The sequence below is a fragment of the Strix aluco genome, chromosome 4 (genome assembly GCF_031877795.1).
Source record: "Strix aluco isolate bStrAlu1 chromosome 4, bStrAlu1.hap1, whole genome shotgun sequence".
Taxonomy (NCBI): Eukaryota; Metazoa; Chordata; class Aves; order Strigiformes; family Strigidae; genus Strix; species Strix aluco.
This window is the reverse complement of record NC_133934.1, coordinates 26,558,397-26,579,104: the sequence shown is the minus strand read 5'-3', so window position 1 is coordinate 26,579,104 and position 20,708 is coordinate 26,558,397. Positions and strand designations below refer to the sequence as shown.

General features: G+C 40.7%; 1 protein-coding gene across 1 annotated transcript; it reads right to left on the bottom strand.

The window, feature by feature from the left end:
* Nucleotides 1-631: 631 nt before the first annotated feature.
* Nucleotides 632-18,132, bottom strand: RHOH (ras homolog family member H). Its single transcript, XM_074822385.1, has 2 exons — nucleotides 17,785-18,132; nucleotides 632-3,847 (listed from the first exon to the last, which is right to left on the bottom strand). Exon 2 carries the CDS (start codon nucleotides 3,618-3,620, stop codon nucleotides 3,045-3,047), a length of 576 nt encoding a protein of 191 aa, XP_074678486.1. The 5' UTR covers nucleotides 3,621-3,847; nucleotides 17,785-18,132; the 3' UTR covers nucleotides 632-3,044.
* Nucleotides 18,133-20,708: the final 2,576 nt, after the last annotated feature.

Here is a 20,708-nt window from a genome sequence, read left to right as displayed (position 1 = left end):
AACTGTTTTTTTCACATAGCACCAAATCAAAATCCCCCTGTTACTTTATCCTCTCTCCAATCTGATTTTAAAAATCAGCTGGCTTTCCGTGGCCTCGCACCTTGCACTGGCTCTATCAAGAGTATATCAAGACACCCCTAAATTCCCTGTGCATCCTGTATCATCAGCTCAGGCATCTCAGGGAAGCCTATCCACTTTTCTTCACTGAATTGCAAGCAGATCTTGAATTCTTCACTCTGTAATACACCGTAACAAGCCTTGTGAAGCAAATACAGATGAGATGGGATTTTCAGTTATGGTGTGATTCTGGATCTCATCTTCATCTGGCTTTGTCTGATACAACAACTCCCTGGAGCCTTCTGGTCCCTGAATCCAGCATCCAGCAGCAGATAGCACAACACAGCATCCTAATCTAGCAGTTACTGCTCTTCAATACATAAAAGCAGCAGCATGAACTGTTGTAAACAAAGCTTAAAGCACAGAGAAAAAAGACCATTTAATAGAATATGCTGGCAAAAATATGTCTCAAAAAAATCTGAAACCAGGTATTAAATCCATTAGCGGAGTGGGGACCTAACAAAAAATGTTCACAATTGTAACAGATTTGAAGATTCAAAGATTCACAACGTGACATTTTGCATGTGATCTTTAATGTTCAAACAGTAACAATGGCTACTTTTAAATTAGGGTTAAAAAACCCCAAAACTTTCAGTGAAGAGGCTTTGCAAGAGTTGATATGTAGAAATATATTTCCTTCAAGAGCCAAAAGGTTTTTAACCAAGGACTGCAAATACCTAGCCACTTCTGTATCTCTACATAAGTATGACACCACTGAGATTCTTTTACAAACATGTCAGTTTTAGTGTTTCAGGGAGCAAAGGATTTCCAATCAACACCTGAAGAGAAGGAGAAGTAGGAAAGAGAAGAGTACAGGAAAGATGGGTGGTGATGGAAGCCCTTGTCTTGTGTGCTTGGGTGCAGAAACTTGTAAAGATTTAAAGCTGATATAAAAAACTCACTTGAGACCAGTTTGGTTTATGACCAGAAGCCTCCCTTACAGTCAGGTTGATGAGTGATAAATATTCACCATCCTGGGAGCTGGCGGGATGATCACACCGTCAAGTGTCCTGTGCACCACTGCTATTCGAGGTGCCCACAATGCAAATACTTGCTGCCTACATCACAGGTGAGATCATCTCTTGGATTCATAAGAGGGGAATGATTGAATTTAGAATTTACCTTCTTAGAGAAGCTCAGAGGCAGAAACAGAATATGGAGAAGAGCACCCAACCAGTTTTTCAGGAGCAAACTACAGATATATAAGATGTGAGCTATAGCTTATTTGTTTAGTAGGGTAACTCCTGAAGTCCCACCTTGGACTTGAATCAGACAAGTCACTGCATCCATTCCTGTTGAAACACATGAGTCAGGGCTCAGTCAAAACAGACACAGGTCATTCTCCTGGGATCCATGTGGAGAGAGAATCATCCTACTATGCTATGTGCCATCTTTTATGGCACCATGCTATAAGCCCCTCAAAGGTCAGTTCTGAGCTAGCTGAAGGACAAGGAAAGGGAGGAAAAAAATCTTGCTGCACTAAGAAATCCCCCCAGGGATTTCCTCTATGGGCAGCAGAAACCTTGGGATGAAGTAGATCTGCAAGACCGGAGAGATGGTGTGGGACAGAGGGAACAGATAACCTGAGGAGGAGGGGAACACCACAACTCACGAGAAATGTACAGCATTGCATCTTGACCCCACTCCATCTTCTAGCAGAGTTCTCTTACACATCTGGAGTTTCCACCTCCTTGGCCTGGCTTTCTGTGCAGGAGGGTAAATTGGCCCAAGTAGGTATGTCAGGATTTGACTCTTAGACTTGCCACGCTCCCCAGCATGCAAAGCCTGTTTCACTCTTATTTTGATACAACCCAGGCAGTTATACTTAGTATGCAAACTCAAAAAAAAAAGTTATTTAGCCATTCTAAATACACACATTCAACATTGCCATGTACTTAATTTTTTACTATAGTAGGTGACTGGTTTCTAAAACCACTGTTTTGAAAAGAATTGTACTAAAAATATGTGAGAATTTTAGTGCTCATGAAAAAATACCTTTCATCCCTGGAGACTGAAATCTTTTGTCTCCAGAATTACAGCAGGGACAGCAGAGGTGATGATAGCACAAATTCATATCTGCCACCCCAACCATATGTCTAAACCAGCCCTGACAGCAAGCCAGCCCTTCTGGGTTTGTAACCAGGTGAGGTCCAGGAAGAATCAGGTTAGTTTCCTCTGGTTCGTCCCATCTTTGACCACACTGCTGAGGGACAAGACTAAGATAACAAAATAAACCTCACAAAGCCACAGGACAGCTGTCAAATGTCACTAAGTTTTGATCACTCCTATGCTGGATGTACTGGATTTGATTTCTGTTACGCAGTGACTTGGGCATGTCTAAGAAGTGCTAGGCTCGCCTGCTGACCATTTATTATATGGATAGGACAATTTGCTTCTGTGGTTAGCTAAAGGAAGAACCTCCAAAATATGAAAACAAACTGTCAGGATTTTACAACAACATATTTAAATAAAATACACAATGGTCATATTTTATACACTGAGTTTTTAAAGTAAAAAAAGCTCCCTGTGGACAGACATGTCAAGAGGCAGGGGTTGATCCAGGCAGAAGTTTGTCATTAAATAAATGCAGGCAAACCAACAACAGAGGAACATCAACAGAAATAACAACAAAATCAGCACAGGTATTATCTGTAGATCTCCAGGCTAGGTCCACTCGAGTCCAGCCTAGCCAAGTCCAAACACAGGCTTGTGAATAAGGGCATGTACCTGCACCTTTTGTTTTTCAAGACAGTGCCAGCGTGTGCTGGGGGGAGCAGATCAGATAGAGTGCACATCTGTCTCACTAGAGGCACCTGCACTGTGGTCCTGCCAGGAGTCCTGCTTTGATTCACCTCCCGTTCTCTCTGCTGCAGCATCGTTGTGCAAAGATAAAGAATGAACATGGGCAAAACCACTGCTGATGGTCCTCAAAAGATCTTGCACTCGTTAATGGAGAAGAGCTTCCGCCTGTTCTGCCTTTTGGCTTGATTGACTGCTGTCCGCACGGCGTACTCAAACACCTGCTGCACACCCCGGTTGCTGAGGGCAGAGCACTCCAAATAGCCTTTGGCTCGCACGTCCTGGGCAAGCCGCTTCCCATCTATCGAGCTGATGCAAGAGGAATGGTAGGGCCCTGTCTCACGCTGGTCAGTCTGAGTAGCCACTACCAAAACAGGGATGCGAGGCAAATGGCTGCGGATCTCGCCGATCCATTTGTTCCTCAGGTTCAGAAAGGAATTGTGGTTTGCCACCGAGTAGCACATTAATACCACATCTGCCTGTTGGTAAGAGAGGGGGCGAATGCCTTTGAAAGCATCACTGCCAGATGTGTCCCAAAGACCTAGGCTAATCTGTACACCATCCATGAAGACGTCCACTCCAGTATTTTCGTATACAGTGGGTCTGTAGTCATCTGGAAAAGTCTCAGAGGTGAAACGTACCAAGAGAGATGTTTTCCCCACCGCAGAGTCTCCCACCAGGACACACTTGACTGAATCCAGCATTTTATTAACGTCCAGGGCCAAGAGCACCGTCTCTCTGCAGCAGGAGTGGGATGGAGAGATGCAGTCGTCTCAGAGGCCTTCTAGATAACTTCCATTTGGTGAGAAACCATCCAAATCTCTTTATTTCTCAAGACTTGATTGTGTCACTTGAGTCTAAAATCCCCTTTTCTCCCACACGGCTCTGTGGTGCTGTCGGTTTTAATTCTTCCGTGAGTCAAATGACGTTTCTGGAAGAGTAAAAATAAAATGTAACCCACAGAGAACAGACCATCCTTTATCAAGATAAAGATGCCTGGACATGTCTTTGGATAGCCACAGGGAGTACCCCACTTCAAGGTTGATGAACCTTGCTGTTCCCTCCCAGCCAGCTGCATGTGCAACAGACATTCACATGAATAACTTTCTTGCTGCTCTATGGGGTCTAACGGTCCTATAAGCTCTGCTATTCTCCACTGACACCAACTATTTTTTCCCTCCAATTGTCTAAAAAACTAATAAAATCAATTTAACTTTGGTATAACTGCCACTAACCTTCTCTTAGTGAGATATTTCCTGCCTCTGACTTTTACCACGACTGACAGAATCTCGAATCCCTCTTAACTGATCAGTTCAGATTCCCTTGAAAATGTACCCATGCTCTCTAGAGGTAGTCAAGAGGAAAAAAGCCCTTCACTAGCCAATTTGACTATTTAAGCAATCCTATAATGAACAGTAGCCCAGAACCACTTGTGACAATGAGGAAGCGAAGACTTCAGGTGTGAATCTCAAGCAACATGAACCTTAACAGTTTTCAAAAGCAATGAAGGATTCACAGCAAAAATACAAAAAAGTTCAAAATTTTTCTTACAAACCACTTTCAACAAGCAAGAAGCACAAGCCAAAGAAAGCTACATCACCAGCGCTTGCCCCTTGCATTTGAAGGGGATACAGCTGCCGTGACATTTACTCTGTTGTAAAACTGAACTGAGAGTACCTCTTCAGAGTATGTAATTGCTTTTGAGCTCCTGCCAGCATTCAGTCAAATTTTCCTATTTTGAAAGCTTTGCCTCTTCCCCACTAGCTGTGTGCAACATTCACTGCTTACACAGGGCGGCACACAAGATGCTATGAAAATCACTAATTGCAAAACTGAAGGCAAATTAGTTCTGCTCAACAAAAGTTATTAAAAATGTATCACTGCATAATTTCAAAATGTCCTGTGTATGTTACACAAATAATACATTTCTGTCTCCTTCATATATGGAGAGAGAAGTCACAGCTTAAGGTTATTTGCACAGAAATGAATGATGGCCACAAAAAGCATATACTCTACATTACCATAATGCTCTCCATTTTCCCTACCCTAACCCCTCCCACCCTCCCCACCCCTCACCCACATTTCTAGTACACTCAAAGCTTTGGCTTACTCCACAAAGGGGAAAAACAAAGGAAAAGAAGAGAAAAGTGCTAGACAAGCTTAGAGAGAGAACATTTTCCAGGCACTGACAACTGCTACTGGCAACACCCCTGCTTTCATTTTGTAGTAAGGCCATGCCCTACCTCCTCTCATGCTGCCAGCACACCTGCATCTCTCCCACCCGATGCACCAGCTGAAAGAAGATGTGTCAGCAGCTTGGCCGGAGCACGTTGTTTTATAGAGGCGGCAGCAAGCCTGCGGGTGAGTTACCAGTATCTAGAGGAGTCATTGCAACAGACGGCGCTTCCTGGTCTACCAGTGCAACCGTGCTCTTGCTATCTCAGCTCGCTTCTAGGAAGTGGGATGGAGGCCGAGGCTGCTTCATGGCATTCCTGGCTTCCAGAAAACGAGCTGCTCCACGAATTTAAGTTTTGGTGACGGCAGTTGGAAATTTGCTTTTAAAGACTCAGTAGGTCTAACTTCACTGTCTCACCTTCTCCATTCCCAAACAAGCTCTCAAGGGAATTAAACAAGACAGTTATAAAATACATCTATGAAAAATTTGAAAAGTATATGCAGGATACATAGTCCAATGGATCATCATCTTTCCTTCAGGGTATTCTACTTCAAAATTGTGTCAGCAGTACAGTTTGAAAACACAATTCACCACAAGCCAGTAGCATATGATTCAGACAAAGCTGCATGCTCCCAGGAGAAAGTTAGCATGTACCAAGTTTCCTTTTCAGAACAAACATTTCTTTGGTGCAAGTAGTCCTTAACGCCTTCAGGCTCATTACTTCATGTATATTTGAATGTGGGGGAACATAAGGATGTCTGAAGCATGACCTTTCCTATTTCATAAATGTCAGAATGGAGAAATACAGATAAAAGGATTGTTCTGGTACTCAGCTTGTTGATTACCAGGTCTGATTATGTTGGCTATTTTGAAAGAAAGTATATAAGTGATTAAATACTGAAAAAGATATTAAGGACCAGTGAATATGGCTAGTCGACACACACAATAACAAAAGCTGAAATATTCCACCACAACAGTGTGGAATTGTTTTCAAAACATATTGTTCCACAATCCATTGATGAATAAAAATGAACAGTATGTAACAAGGTCCGTATTCTGGTCCCGTGGACAGATTGCCATCAGTGGTCCCGATCTTGCTTTTCTCCACAGGCATTTAGAGTTCATGTGTCTCCTTATATAGTTGGAACTACCTATGTTTATATTGAAGATATATTTTTAATTATGCACATAGCCTGTCCTTGATGCAGACTCAGGGTAAGAGCAGTATTACTGTATTAAAATAATTACACAAGTTCACCTCAATTAATGAAAAACTCTCTAGATTAAACATAAACAGAAGACCATGTCCTTTAAAGGACAGGCCAGTATTGAGCACTTCTGCACCTCAGTATACAACCAGTTGTCTAAATATTTGCAAAAGCTTTAGTTCCTTTGTCTCATACTACATATTGCAGTCTTGGTCCAACAGTACAGCATGCTACACCCATTAAAAGACTGCACAAAATCTTCTGATCACAGATGGCTGAGTCTAAGCTGCTGATGGATTTAATTTTTTTCCCAACAATTTGGTTTTCCAAATTTCACTAACTTTATCAAGTCCATTTTGGATCTGGAATTCCAGATATAAACCTGTATCTTCTTTTACACGACTTTGGTTTATGCTTTCATCACTTGTAGCAATATCAAATTTTATTTGAATAATAAGGTGAGAGCTTTTGTAATATTATTAAATATAAGAATATATATCTAATTCTGATGCAGTCACTCTGAATAGTGACCTTTAATAAACTTTGCGATTAACCCCAAAGAAAATTCTTGCACAGTTTTAGATAGAGGACTGGTTTTTTCAACTGTATCATATTGTCTATGTAACTAATGCAACATTTATTTTCTTTGCTTTCCTATTTTTGTTCCTTCTGTCTTTGGAATACAGAACCTTGGCACTGGTGTGTGGTTACAGAGTCCTCAGACTTCACCAACAGTGCGAGCACAAGAAGCCGTACAGCAGCTGCTCTCTGGGCACTGCCTGTCCTGCACCTCAGCAATCGCATGCCTCACACTTCGTCATGGCTGAATATGATACGGAGAACATGAGTGGTGTTATCAACCTGTAATGCAATGGGATAGGATGGGAAGAGGAGCCCTTTGCAGGTAGAGGATTCACATGAATATACAACCCACGAAAAACTAGTATTTGTTGAAATAATTCTACCAACAAAGGAAAGCAGGACCACTTGTATCAGAAGGGGTAAGTTTATCAACTCAACCAAATGGGATTTTCATTTACTGCCAGGAGTGCCTCTGGCATCTACTATAAGATCATTGTGAGCATGGCTCACTATGGCTAAACATCTGCAGGGCATGGACAGTGTCTTCTGATAGGGGAAAATAAAAAGAGTCAGAAACTCCTAATTACAAAGCCTATCTTGGATATTGATAGCGCACCCTTGGGTAGGCTGGGATTTGGAAGGAATTGGCTCATACATAAACAAACCACACAGGCAAGACAACAGGCTTTTTAGATCAGGCAGCCACAAAATGCTTCAGAGAGTTAAAGCAATTAACATGCTAACTATTATTGCCATTATCCGGTCCCTACCACAATTACATCTCAGTGCAGTTCCTGTTGATATCAGGATAAGAGAAGGCTAATTTTTCAGTTTGAGCACTGTGTACACTAGCTCTTGAAGAGACTTTGAGAGGAAGTAAAAACATTTACACTAATAAAAAAATTTGAAAACCACTGGAGAGACTTCCACTTGCTGTGCAATGCTTGAATGTACATAGTGTCTTTGCCTGCGCACATTACTCCTGTAAGTTCCACCTCATGCAGAGGTGGGGTCTGCGAAACAGTTCCTACAGTTCTTTTCTATGTTGATTGTAATCACTACTCCTTCTAACTGCACCACGGATACATAAAAACTCTCCTTGCATGTCTTAGAAGCTCTCAAGGAGAGGAAGGAGACTACCCTCACTGACCAGAACAGAGCACAGCTTTACCCCTCCACCTCCACGGGTGCAGTGGGCACTGCAGAGCACAGATGGGGCCTGAGAACAACTCCTGTGAGCAGGAGAGGGAAGAGAAGGAAGGCTGGCAGGAAATCAAGACAGGGCAGAGATGCTGTTGCCTGGTTAAGGGCAGCACCCAGAAGATGCAGAGGGAGACAATGCGCCCCTGTGACGGAGGCACCGCAGCTGTCGTGGATCCAGTCTGGATGCTCAGCCAGATCACCAGATTGCCAAGGTCATGCTACCTTGTTTTCAACTCTGTGGGTGAGTTGTACTTGCCCCATTCAGATACAAACATCCAGACTGCTGCACAAGCCTTTGCTGCCACAGCACGTGGCTGCTGAAAACTAATACATCAGCTGTAGTCCGTCTGGAGACTGCAGCTGGTCTGCAAGAAAATGGCCCCTTGCTGTGAAGTTTCCTGTCATGCATCCATTAAGCTGATGCTCTGACATTTGCATTAGCTGCCTCCTGGTTTTTAAACTCATTTTAAGACAGTTCTGATCTATAGCACTAAGTGGCTCTGTCTTGCCAGCCTAGGAAACAGCCTCCCGCTGCCTCAGACAGTGTCAGTGTTTCAGTCCATAGCAGCATTCTGTGGTGGTACCACTGCCATGAAGGAGAACTGGCTCACAGCCCATACCTTTGCAAGGTGCTGCATCTTTTTCTGAAACTACTCCACAAAAAAAACCTGCATTCAACTCATTCACTTTCCAAGCAGGCTACCACAGAGGTCATCTTCATTCTCTGGCCCAAGAGCAAGATGGCAGGTTATTTCATTGGCAGAATGCTTCAGCTGTCTGGTATGACACTGACGGATTAATTGCCAGACTATCTCCCAGCGAGTTTCTATATTTTAAAGAACTGAGAGAATGCCTAGAAGCTTGGATGAGTGCTTTTATACAGATATTTTATCCTTAACTACAATCATATCTGCAATGGCTTCCTAAAGTTAGAAGAGTAAGCAACATGCAATGAACTCATATTTTCAAAGCCAGGATGTCTTGTCATCTTAAAAACAATCTTCTTGCAGCATTAAAAAAAATTGCAGACATAACAACTTAGAGTTTTTTCTTTCATTCCCTTATTCACAAAACTGAAATCCTGCTCCTATTTTCAAATTTCAGTGCTTTGCTTTGAAAAAATACAAAAAAATTTCTACTTTATGAAATTTATGAAATTTAAAGAAAATGGACAACGACTTTTTTAGGAGCCTTTGCAAAAAATCACCTCTGGATGAAGACAACACCTGAAAATTTAAACCTCAGTTTTAACAACTGAAACTGAAGAAAACTATTTATGATCAAATATTCTGCATCTTGCCAACTTTATTATTAGCAAGGGAATGCAAGTCATCAGATTTAAGGAAATTCCCTCATATTGAGACTGGGGAATCTTGTTATAATGACAAATACAGACCAATGATATTTACAAGATGAAATGGGATGTGAAGTCCTAGTAAAGGGATGAAAGCTTTCCATAGAAGAAAATGTACATATTTACACACATGCTTACACACTGCACATACATATAAAGCTGTATAATGAGATATCTTAAATAAAAATTTGCTGGTTCATTACTTTAGAAGTAGAAACTATAATGAAACCAATGGCTAATGACATGTCTAAAGATATTCAATTTACTACAGTCACTGAGAAAAACTATTTAACTAATTTTAATTATCCAGTCAGACAAAAGAAATATTTATTTTATCTTAAAGAAGCCTTTAGCTGTGACTAATCACACCTTGATTCATCTACTTACAAATTAAACATGAACACAAATTATTAGACCCAAAAATTAGCAAAAAGTCTGTAAGACTCTCATGTATTGATCTGAGATCCTAAAGTCAATAGAAGTCAACAAGATCTGGCAGTGCTAAGTACCTGCTTCAAATTTCAAGCCACGAGTCTGAAGTAATTTTTCTCCACATTATGGCATGACATGGTAAATCATGGACTATGTGGTATTCGCAGCACTATAGGGCATTTTCAAAAGTGACCCATTTTCAGTATAAATGTTACATCCTCTCCAAATTAAAATTTGGGTAAATCAAGTGTAGGAAAGTAACCCCTTCACAGAGGACCAGCTCATGTGCCGTTCTCAGTCTGATCCACTATCCTCCAAAGTCAGCAGAAAAGGAGCAGCATGTCGTGCCCGAAGTGTGGCACATGCCCTTGCACTTACCAAGTGTTTCTCTTCTGCAAGGTACTGGGTATGTCATCTTCCTTTCCTACCTTCCCCTGCGATAATTTTTCTTCTCTGCACTTAGAGAAGAAATTCTCCTTGAGTCTCACCACAGATAAAGCCGTACATGGAGCAGCTGGTGTGCAAATGTCACACGTGTGTATGTTCAAGCACAGAAGTTCGCCAACCATCTGTCCGTCTGCGTTCCCTTATAGTCTCTGTTTTTGTACACACACACATACATATATATATATATGTGTATATATTCACCACTGACATAGAACTACTTTTCAGTCCAGATGGGGATACAGATACACTTGCAGATGAACATGGATAAAGCACTACATGCTGACTATAGTGCTATCACACGTACCTATGAAAAGTCACTCTGTCTATCAGAATGGACTCACAGCTAAAAAGTGAATTTCCACCCAAGTCCAACTGCATTGTAGCCAAACTGAAGGACTGATATTATAAAACACATGATATCTAAGTAATTGACTTCAATGAGACTACTGTGTGTGCAGAATTATTCACATGTGGAAATGTTGCATCTTTGGGCCCCAAACCACTTCAAATTTTTCGTGCCACATCCTCTTTTAACACGGTTCACCTTTCTTGAAGTTTGAGACAAATCAAAAAGGCACTTACAAACATATTTTTGTAGATTTTTTTTACAGGTTTAACTCTTCAAAATCCCCCCAAATTTTTTTGGCTGACAAAATGTGAAGTACTTTTTTATTTACAGCCTTCGACTATGGTTGTGTTTTCTTCCCAGAAAGCCTAGCCCTTTCCCTGTTTTGTTTGGGGTTTTTTTACCATCTGCACATACAGGCATAATCATTATGAAGTATCCATTTCCCTTTCATTCACAACTAATATTTTTCAGTTTTAAATAAGCATTTGTAGTTTCTTGCAGAATTATGCATTATTTGCTAGACTGGATGCATAGAAGTGTATATGCATAATATATATACACAAAAATACTGAAAATAGATCAGTGTATATTTAAAAACATAACTATTTCAATAATGAATCTATATACCCATATACAAAAAAGATGACATCCATATGTACATGCATGTGTGTTTGCATGTCTATATACATATATAGACATGTATATGTATATACATTGATATTCATTTGCAGAAGACTTTGCTACAGATTGCTATACGAAACAGACACATATTCAGGGTAAGATATGTTACTGTCATTTGCATCATATTTTGCATCAAAGAATGGATGCATTATTGAAATGACCATGGTCTTTAAATTACTTTATTTCTACAGATAGGTACGCATGTGTATTTTCATATACATGAGCAGAAATCACTCCTGTGCTAAATCTGGATTTGCAATTACCTGGGTATATAACTGATAGATAATAGAGTCTTATACATACAAATAAATTACACAATCACACATTATAAACAATTACATTTCTACTGTGTATGCAGCCATTAAATTTTTTAAACACATCTTTACAATATGTTACAACGATTTGTTAAGGAGATGCAGGGATTTATATTAAATCCCAGCAATGTGTAACATGGTAAAATGTTAAAACTAACAACCTGGCAACTCCACAGACACACTTGCAAAAGGGACACAGGCAAAAGGCTACCTCTCTTTCAGAGCTTGTGTTAAGCCCAGTTCAGTGGAGACGGCTGACTTCTGCATGTTTCGGCTCTAACCTGGGGTAGGACTGCACTCCTCTCCTTTGTTTGCACAGTACTTGATCCTTTTGACTGGGTCCCTTAAACACTACCAAGTAATCAATGTTAACAGTATAGCTAAAAGCTAATATATGAATGATACAGGTGATATAACACCCTCCTCAATGTTGAAAAGTCTTTAAAAAATTGTCCTACCATTTCCCCACTGCCCTCCATGGATCCCTCGCAAGATTGCCAAGGTTGCTTCCAGATGTCTATTCAGGTTTAACTTTGCTCTGGTTTTATAAAATGCCTACCACAAAATAAGGAGACTCTCAAGTCCAGATCTTCTCACCCTAACCTCAGGGGGAGGAGGAGGTTTTCCATGTTCATTAAGTTATGTATTTGCATAAGTTTGATTTCAGTGGGAGGTAAAGGTGTAGGAGGAAAATATTAGTTAGAACAGAATTAGCCAATGTTTGATGGAAGATTATTTTTGCATATTTTGTGATAAGAATAAAATGTGTTGAATGTATAGGTGTTTTGAGCAGCAAATAATGATGCTTCAGTTGATCAAACAATTCACAATAATGACTTCTTGCTAAAACATTGATTTTTTTTTATTTGGGAAGAATGCATATTTACTGCATGTCACTTCAGTTTTGCTGTGATGAATGTCAAATTTCTCAAGTTAATGAGCAAAGCTAGTAAAGTAAGCAACATTAATCTGGTTTGTTATTTATTTTATAACACTGAGAAACTGGCTGACAATTTTAGCTTTTCCCCTTAGAATTGCCAGCAACAAAAAGCTTTTTCTTGTCTCTGTATATATTAGACTGTTTAAAATCATAATCTAGATTTCAGCCAGACGGAAACTGCCATCTTTTCAAGTTCATTCTTAAATTTTGTGTGTGCACACATGTACATTAAAATGTTAAAAATTTGGAGGGCTTGCTTGGAAATAATTTCAATCACTTTGCAAGTAGAAGGCACAATACAAAACATACAATTATCATAACTTTTCCTGCATTTGTTGATTTAAGGTCTTTATCCTTTTGATATAAATTAAAAAAGGAGTTGCCTTCCACAATCTATCCCTCAACTCAGTATTCATGCACTGTACCTGGCACAAGGATAAATTAAGAGTTAACATGTATTTACAGGACAGGTGGGAAAATATTTTTTCTCACTACATAGCCTCCTAGAATTCCTTAATTGTAGTAAATTACATTAAACACAATAAACGGGCATGCGTACTTGCCTACATCAAATGGCCTACATCCTATGCATAGTTATGATTAAAGCCCCATTTCAAATGAACATGCTATCAAGATTTCTTTTTTTTCTGGAATTAGCACAAGTTATACCTGGTAGTTCAGATTGTACATTGATTTATATTGTACACCAACCAAACGCCAGAGCAGAATATATCTTTCAGGGCCTGTTTTCCTTTACTTTTCTCCAATTCCAGTATAACCTTAATCTCTTGTCACTTTTATATAAAACATATAAGACTGCAGACAGCACTGGGTCATATGGAACAGATTAAGAGGAGAAAAGCCTCTACACTTTACCACCAAACGTAATACATGAATCCTTCTCGCTCTTTCTTCAGCTCAGTATTTTGAGAAGCCGTTTCAGATACTCAAAGTTGACATCTATTTGGCTTTCAGTTGGTTTAAAGATCATGCAAATCCCTACACTACAGTAAATCTTAATGCAGAGCTTCTGGTTTTCAGTGGGAAGCATAAAAAGTTTTCCTTGATTTTCTTGTTTTTTACATATTTTGCATGAAAATGATCACACATATGAAAAGAGATATTTTAGGAGAGCTACGTTTGAACATTATGAGAACATTTCCCATGCTTTATTTTTGAATCCCAGTGGACTTGATTCAAACTCAGAGATATTTTACCCAACAGCTTTTCATCCAGAATTAAGACTCCACTGAAAGATACATGAATTTAAAAACCTGCATTTAAATTGATGGAAACAAAAGAAATTACATGAGGGATTTTTAAGACAGACATTTTATAATATATTTTTGTAATGAGAAAAACACAAGCACACGGACGATGAGAGAAAGTTAATCAATAATTCAGTATGTCATTAATTCAGTAACTTTGAACTGTAAAGACTTTACCAGTTTTTAAGCACAATTACTTAATGAAAAAAAAAGGCAAGCTGCAAAGTGTGCGTCCACTGGTATGCCTGTCAACAAAAGGAAAGAATGGTTTTCTTGCGAGAGTGAGAGGTTTCATATTCTTTCAATGACCATGTGCCCAGGAGATGACCAAAACAGACCCCTAACTACGTAGGGGTCTTGGTCTCAAACTTTTATATTAGGAGAGCCAGTCTCATCTGTAGTTTGACATAAACCAGGATAACCTTCAAAAGCAATTCAGTGCCACTCATGAGGAAAAGAGATATCGCCAGATGGTACAACAACCTTAAACTGAGCAAGTGTCAGTTATTGAGACTAGTACTCCACGCTCACACTTGTGTGTGACAAGCAGCACCGTGCATGGTATGTAACCACAGCCCTTTGCACCAGCTTCTGCCAGGAGAGGTGTTCATTCCCTTTCCAGCACATGCTGGGTCCTTCCTATGTGATAGGTCACCATGGCCCCCCATTGGGGAAACCCCCAAACCATAGCAGAATCCTCAAGTGGTTTCCAGCAGGTTCAATACATTTTGCCAGGTAAAGACAAAGCATGTCAAGTTCAGCTCCACCCTCATCCCTTAGGAATTTACACTTCTTGGCCTCTGTAACCGAAGACCAAATGCAATTTCTTATACAAAAGAAATACGACGCAGACACAGTGGCAAGCACTTGTGCAGGGTGGGAAAGATCAAAGAATCTGCCACAAATGCAGGACACAGCCACAAGTGGGGTTAGGAACAAGCAGATACTTCCATACCCGCTCTGCGAGGAACACACACACGCAGTAAGTGTTCAAACCATGTTGCCAGCTACCCTCCAGCTGCCGTGCCAGCCCTGACGGCAATCCTCCAGCACAGCCTCCAGCTGTGACTATTGCTCCCCACTACTTTAGGAGCTGCTCATTTTAGACCCAATACACCAACGTTTTGTACCCATGACTTCCAGGGCTCATGATTACTGCTGCATCACTGAGATTTTGCTGGCTCCAAACATCTCCCCTTCCAGTGTAGACCATAATCAAAAGCATATTTTTTAATAAAAAATTCTGCAATTTTTCATTGTATGGTCAGTGCCAAATTGAATTAATCACTTAAACAGTGGATTCAGTAACATTCGACTGTTTCTTAATGAAAACTATAGAACCACAGCACCAACATTATACAAAGAAAATGGGGGGTGTTTGCTTTAGAGAGAAGAGGTATTTTTCATTGAAAATCCTTTTCATTTAAAGCTCCTAACCCAGTTGCTGCTATGCATCTAGAGCTGCACAGCAAAAGCAAGAAGAGAAACAACAGAATTTCATCTCGCTGCCTGGGTGTCCTCCTGGCTGGTTATCAGAAAGTGTCACTGAGAAAAGCTCCTGGGGAGCTTCTGCTGGTGCAGACCCGCCACTCTACAAGACAGGCCAGAGGCGCAGCCTGCAAGACCACTACCACAATTTCTGCTAATTTCCTGTGTGGTCTGGGTATACTGCAAAGCATCCACTTACATCTGTAAGAATTTATATGGCTTGCCTCTCGCTGTACAAGAGATTGCCTTCCTGATATCACTGGCACCGGCAGCTGTTACCAGCTGATTTGACTTTAGCATCAGTCTCTGCATTGCTGGGTTTAAGCAGTAGGAAGAGTGCTTTCATTTTGTCCCCAAATTCATACTCGCAATGGAGCAGCTGAGACAGAATGTGTTAAACTTCTACATATAAATATTTTCTTCAGAAAGCTGGTCACCAGGCTGAAGAAGTATTTTTAGTAACTTTCTGGAAATATAGCTCCAACTTCGTGGTTTTACTGTGCTGCATGTAGATATAGGTCCTCTGATATAGGCAATCATGTGAGGCCTGATGCTCTTCTGCCATGAGACCATCTCATAGTGCTTTGGCATGGTGAAATTCCCTTGAAATGGGATTAAATGATAGTAATTTACAGCCACTTTGCCCTGCCGATGGTTTATGAATTTGTGTCTTACTATACAAAAAAATCAAGCCCATTTTTAAAATTTTAATTCTTTGCTCTGGAACTTTGCTGTGGACAGTAAGATTACTTATAAAAACACAGATTCTCTATAAATATAAAACTACTCTTTTTCCTGGTTTGCAGCACCTAGTCTAGTGAATATAAAACTTGGTGTTATGCCCCACCAAGGTCTACTCTCTTAATTTAGCAGGAAGCAAGTGCATGTGGGGCTTTTCTACCATGCGGTTACTGCCCAAGTCTCAAACAGTATTCATGTCAAGTCTGTACCCACTTTCTCTGGTAAATTGGACTTCACTTGTATGATACATCTTCAGACCTGTCTCTGAAAAATGAGATGAAATGCCATTCTAAAGTCAAGTAAGTATACATGTATAGTCTTTTGTACTGGAACACTTGTAAACACCCACTGATCTAAATGGTGGGTTTTGGAAATGTGAAATACAAAGCAGCACAATGCAATGCACACTCCCACCTTATTCTGACAGCAGCAGCAGATGGGCATGTACTGACACCAAAAAATGCTGACACATGTGCCTGCTAACAACTAACCAATCTCATTTATCCTACCTTTTTCCTCTACAAGTATTTTCTTTAGAATAAATCCCGTGTCAAAGCTGGCCTCCTCCAGATGCCACGGCCCCACTCCCGCCCCATCCACAGGTGGAAATGCAGCTGAAAGAAGTAGTTAGAAAATCTTAAAGCCACATTCAGATTTTTTGCAGGGATCTGTGTCAGAGGGATGGTTCCAGCCTCTGTGTGCTCCCTCCTCATTCACCTTTTAGATCAACTACCTCTCACTGGCAATGTGACAAGACCATCCCACTGCTGCTAGAGCATCGTAAGATGCAGGTTTTTGTAAGCAGAATCTAGAAATGGGTGTGCACAGATGTGCACACATGCACACACACACATGCTGCTCTCTAAGGGGATCCCATGCCATGAGCATGCCACGGTTGGCTCAGAAAGCAGAGAAGAAGCCATGCGGGTGAGATGAAAGCAGAGTTACAACCACGGCCATTCAGATGGCAAACGAAGCCCTTCGATCTCAGAAGGTAGCAGAAGCACTTGTTAGACCCAACGGGGCCCGGCAGCCACTGGAACCAGAGCCGGTGACAGATACGTTGGCAAATTAAAAATAATTTGAATCTCACTTCAGTCCTAAGAACATAAATTTCACCTTTCTCAGATTCTCACAATAAAATCTTCACCTAAATTTGCTTGGGAACATTTAAGATGAAGCAGAACAGTTTTTTTATAACCATGATGTACTTCACAAATGGGGAAGAAAGCTGTCCTTTGAGGTGTTACAGGTTTACACATGCCTATTTCTCCTGGGTTCATAGTTCATACAACAGAAAAGGGGTTCAGAATCAGACCCATCATCTTTAGAATAATTCCCATTTTCTCTCTTTTTTTCTTACATCAGTTAATGTGGAAAATACTGGCATGGCACAGCCCGTCACACCCCTCTTTCTGCTTTTGTACAAGGCCTTTTTACGCTGAAGTGGAAACAAACTCTGAAACAAAATCCAGAAGATATATGACCTGGGGCAGGATTAGACCACCGTTTAACAGGGTATCACAATCCTGAGTATTTAACAGATGGTATTAAAAGTAAAACTGATTATGTGAATCAATTTCACAAACTTATTAATAAAAGTAAAACTAAAGACACTGAATTTGATTCAGAATATCGATTCACATGAAGACATTTAGAAAAAAAAGAAAATATAAAGAACTCACCAAACGCAGGAAGCTGAAAGCGGCTGTTGGAAATAAACGTTACGGAAGTCAACTATTCTAGATGAGACATGAAGAAAAACGAAGAGTGGTGTTCTGTGTTCTCGGCCTTTTCAGATGGACTTCTTTTTTTAGCAGATAAGAATAATTATATTATTGAGAGAACAAAAGCTCCAAAACCTCAAGAGGTAACCAGAGACCACTGCACATACAGGCCAAATTAGTCCTGGCAACTGGGTCTAGCTCATCCGGAGGCAGCAGTGAGAGCAGACCCAGATGTAGTGTGACGAGAAATAACGCAGTGGTTTAGGGTAAGTCAGCTTCCTGGTGAGAGCTCCTCAGCACTGCCTGTGTGGGTTTTGTTGTGGGTTGGTATATGAGTGTGTATGTCTTTCTCTCTTTGGTGACTATGGGAGCAGATGTAAAAACCTTGAAGATGGGGGAGGGGGGCAAAACCTCCAGGCTGCAGCAAGCTTTCTCTTTGCACTCTGCCGCTCCTACAGCCACCTCCTCTCTGCTACTGCAGCTAATGGCATAGCACAGTCCAGCAACTCCTATACGTGCTAGGAGGAAAGGAGCAGATCGACAACTGCCCAGCAGTGCTACGTGCAATTCACACCCCAGTAGCATGAATGAGACTTGGGATATATTTATGCGAGCTAGAATGTGGCCCTGCCTTTAAAAAAAGAGCATACATGCTTAGTTGACCTTGTGCAAAACCCAAGGCAGGCTCTTTTGGGCTGATTCAACATTGGTTTATAGGAATTTGTCATAATTCAGTGAGAATTTCCCAGTAGCACTGGCTAGGATTGACCAGTATCATCTTACTAGCATTCAGGTCTCTCTTCTGCCAGCACAAGGAGGCTGAGCAGAAGGAAGAACCACAGGCGTAGATACTCCCACCCTTCCCAGCATAGACAACTTGAGCTGGCCAGACTCTCATCACTTTCAGCTTTCCCACCACAACACTGAAAAGCTCAGATGATAGTTTCAGGATTTCAAGTGCCAGGTCTATGGTCTATACACCAGGAGTTGTGAGCACAAGAGATTGTCCACTTCGGATGGTCAGGCAATCAGACTGTGTGGAGGGCATTCCTGTCCCATACTCCTGAAGCAGCCCAAGAGCCCTGGCACAGCAGGAGAGCTGCCCCAGAGCCCAACATGAGGGGCCCCGATGACCAGCACAGTGGGCTGTCTGCTCCTCAGTCAGAGGCATGAGCAGTGGGTTCCCTGGCAGCCTCAAAACCAGCCCCAGAGACAGAGAAATGGAACCCAAGTCCTTTTCGGAAAATATTTTGGGCTCAGTAAAGCCATTTCAGACCATCTCTAGCCACAAAGCAGTAGGAACATGCTGCCTGATCCAGATCTAAAGCCATGCATTTTGTGTTCCTTGCAGGATGGGAACTCTCTGAAGACAGCTAACAAATTTGTCCCCATTGACAGTACAATACATTCCAAGACAAAGTCATACTGCTTCCAAGAATGATTAAAAAACAACAGAATAAATTACAAGATAAAGCAAAAAGGAAACAAAAGATAATTTATGTGTAGATGAAAGGCAGTTTGTGCCAAAAACATAAATAGCTGCTGAAAGAATATAACCTGTGTAAACATGCTGTAAACCTGCTGATACAAAGCTGCACAGTTAGGCTGGCGAATAAATTTCTTTTCCCTATGAAATTAAATTAATTCAGTTAAATATCAACAGGGATGAAGGTAAGGAAGGGTGGCTCACAGAAGGCATTTCTGGAATACTCTCTTCTTAAAAGCTTCAATCTTCCTTTTAGTTTGAGATAAGGTTTTGGATAAGGCGCTTCAGCGCATTATCAGTTTATGTGAGAACCTGTGTTACTTATTTTTCACATTAAACATCTATTCTTCTGTTTTTAACTGGGTTTGGGTTTCCTAATACCAGTGCATGCAATCAGGCAATAAGTTTCCATTGCGATAAAGAAAATCAGACACCCAAACATTCTGAAATGTTTCCACCAGAACTCTGCGGCTTGTCAGAAGTAGAGAAATAAACACCATTGGCAAATGATATTGATATAAATGTCTTCGGTGATCATCACCCATTTTAGGTCTGCTACAGATAGCAGTTGCTTAAAAAATGCAACTACTCTTTTCTGTTTTGTGCTGCAGACTAATCCAGATGTGAGGCCATCTGGCTAAGCAGTTTGCATTTTGGATAAAGAGCGCATCCATCTGTAAAATACTTCATAAACAACTTTTTAACTGAGTGAGCTCAGCAAAAAATGAAGACTGTAGAATAAGAACAGTGTTCTAACGTGTCTTGATTTCCACCCATCTCCATACACTGTGCTTCCTGGAGTATCTTGACCCAATAACTTTCCCAAAATAGCTGAATGTCAGATTTATTTTTGCTTCTTCCATCCATTTGGGGTTTTTTGAATAAAAATTTGATACCTTTCTTAGGGACGCACATGCTTCATGCACTTGCTCCATGACTTCACTTCCTAGTGACCTGGAATTCCATGAACAGACCTTCAGCCCCATGCTCTCTGCACAGTAGGCAATTCCAAAGTTAGGTGCAATATTGCAGCCTGACACCTTTTTCTTGATCCTTGATTTTTTTCTTCTTTCTTACTGCAGTTTTTCTGCTTCTTTTCACCTCTTCATGCTGTGCAATGAAGGGAAACATCTGGCTGTGAGAGAATACTGTTAATACATTAAAAAATATGTTGCTTCTCCTTTTTTTTAAACTCAGTATGAGTCATTATCTGGGACTTTCAGAAACAAACACTTTGTTGTGGAAAATATTTATGGGGGCGGACTAGAAGGTTGCAAATTATTTTTGCATTGAAAAGTAAGTTGACAGCAAAAAATAAGTCTTAAACCTCAAGTAAGTAAGGGTTTATGACCAATTATATAAAATAACATTATCCAGGGTTTTGTCATGTAAAGAC

What these genes read in the sequence shown, in the direction of transcription:
- RHOH (XM_074822385.1), bottom strand. Translation starts at nt 3,620, where the DNA reads ATGCTGGATTCAGTCAAGTGTGTCCTGGTGGGAGACTCTGCGGTGGGG.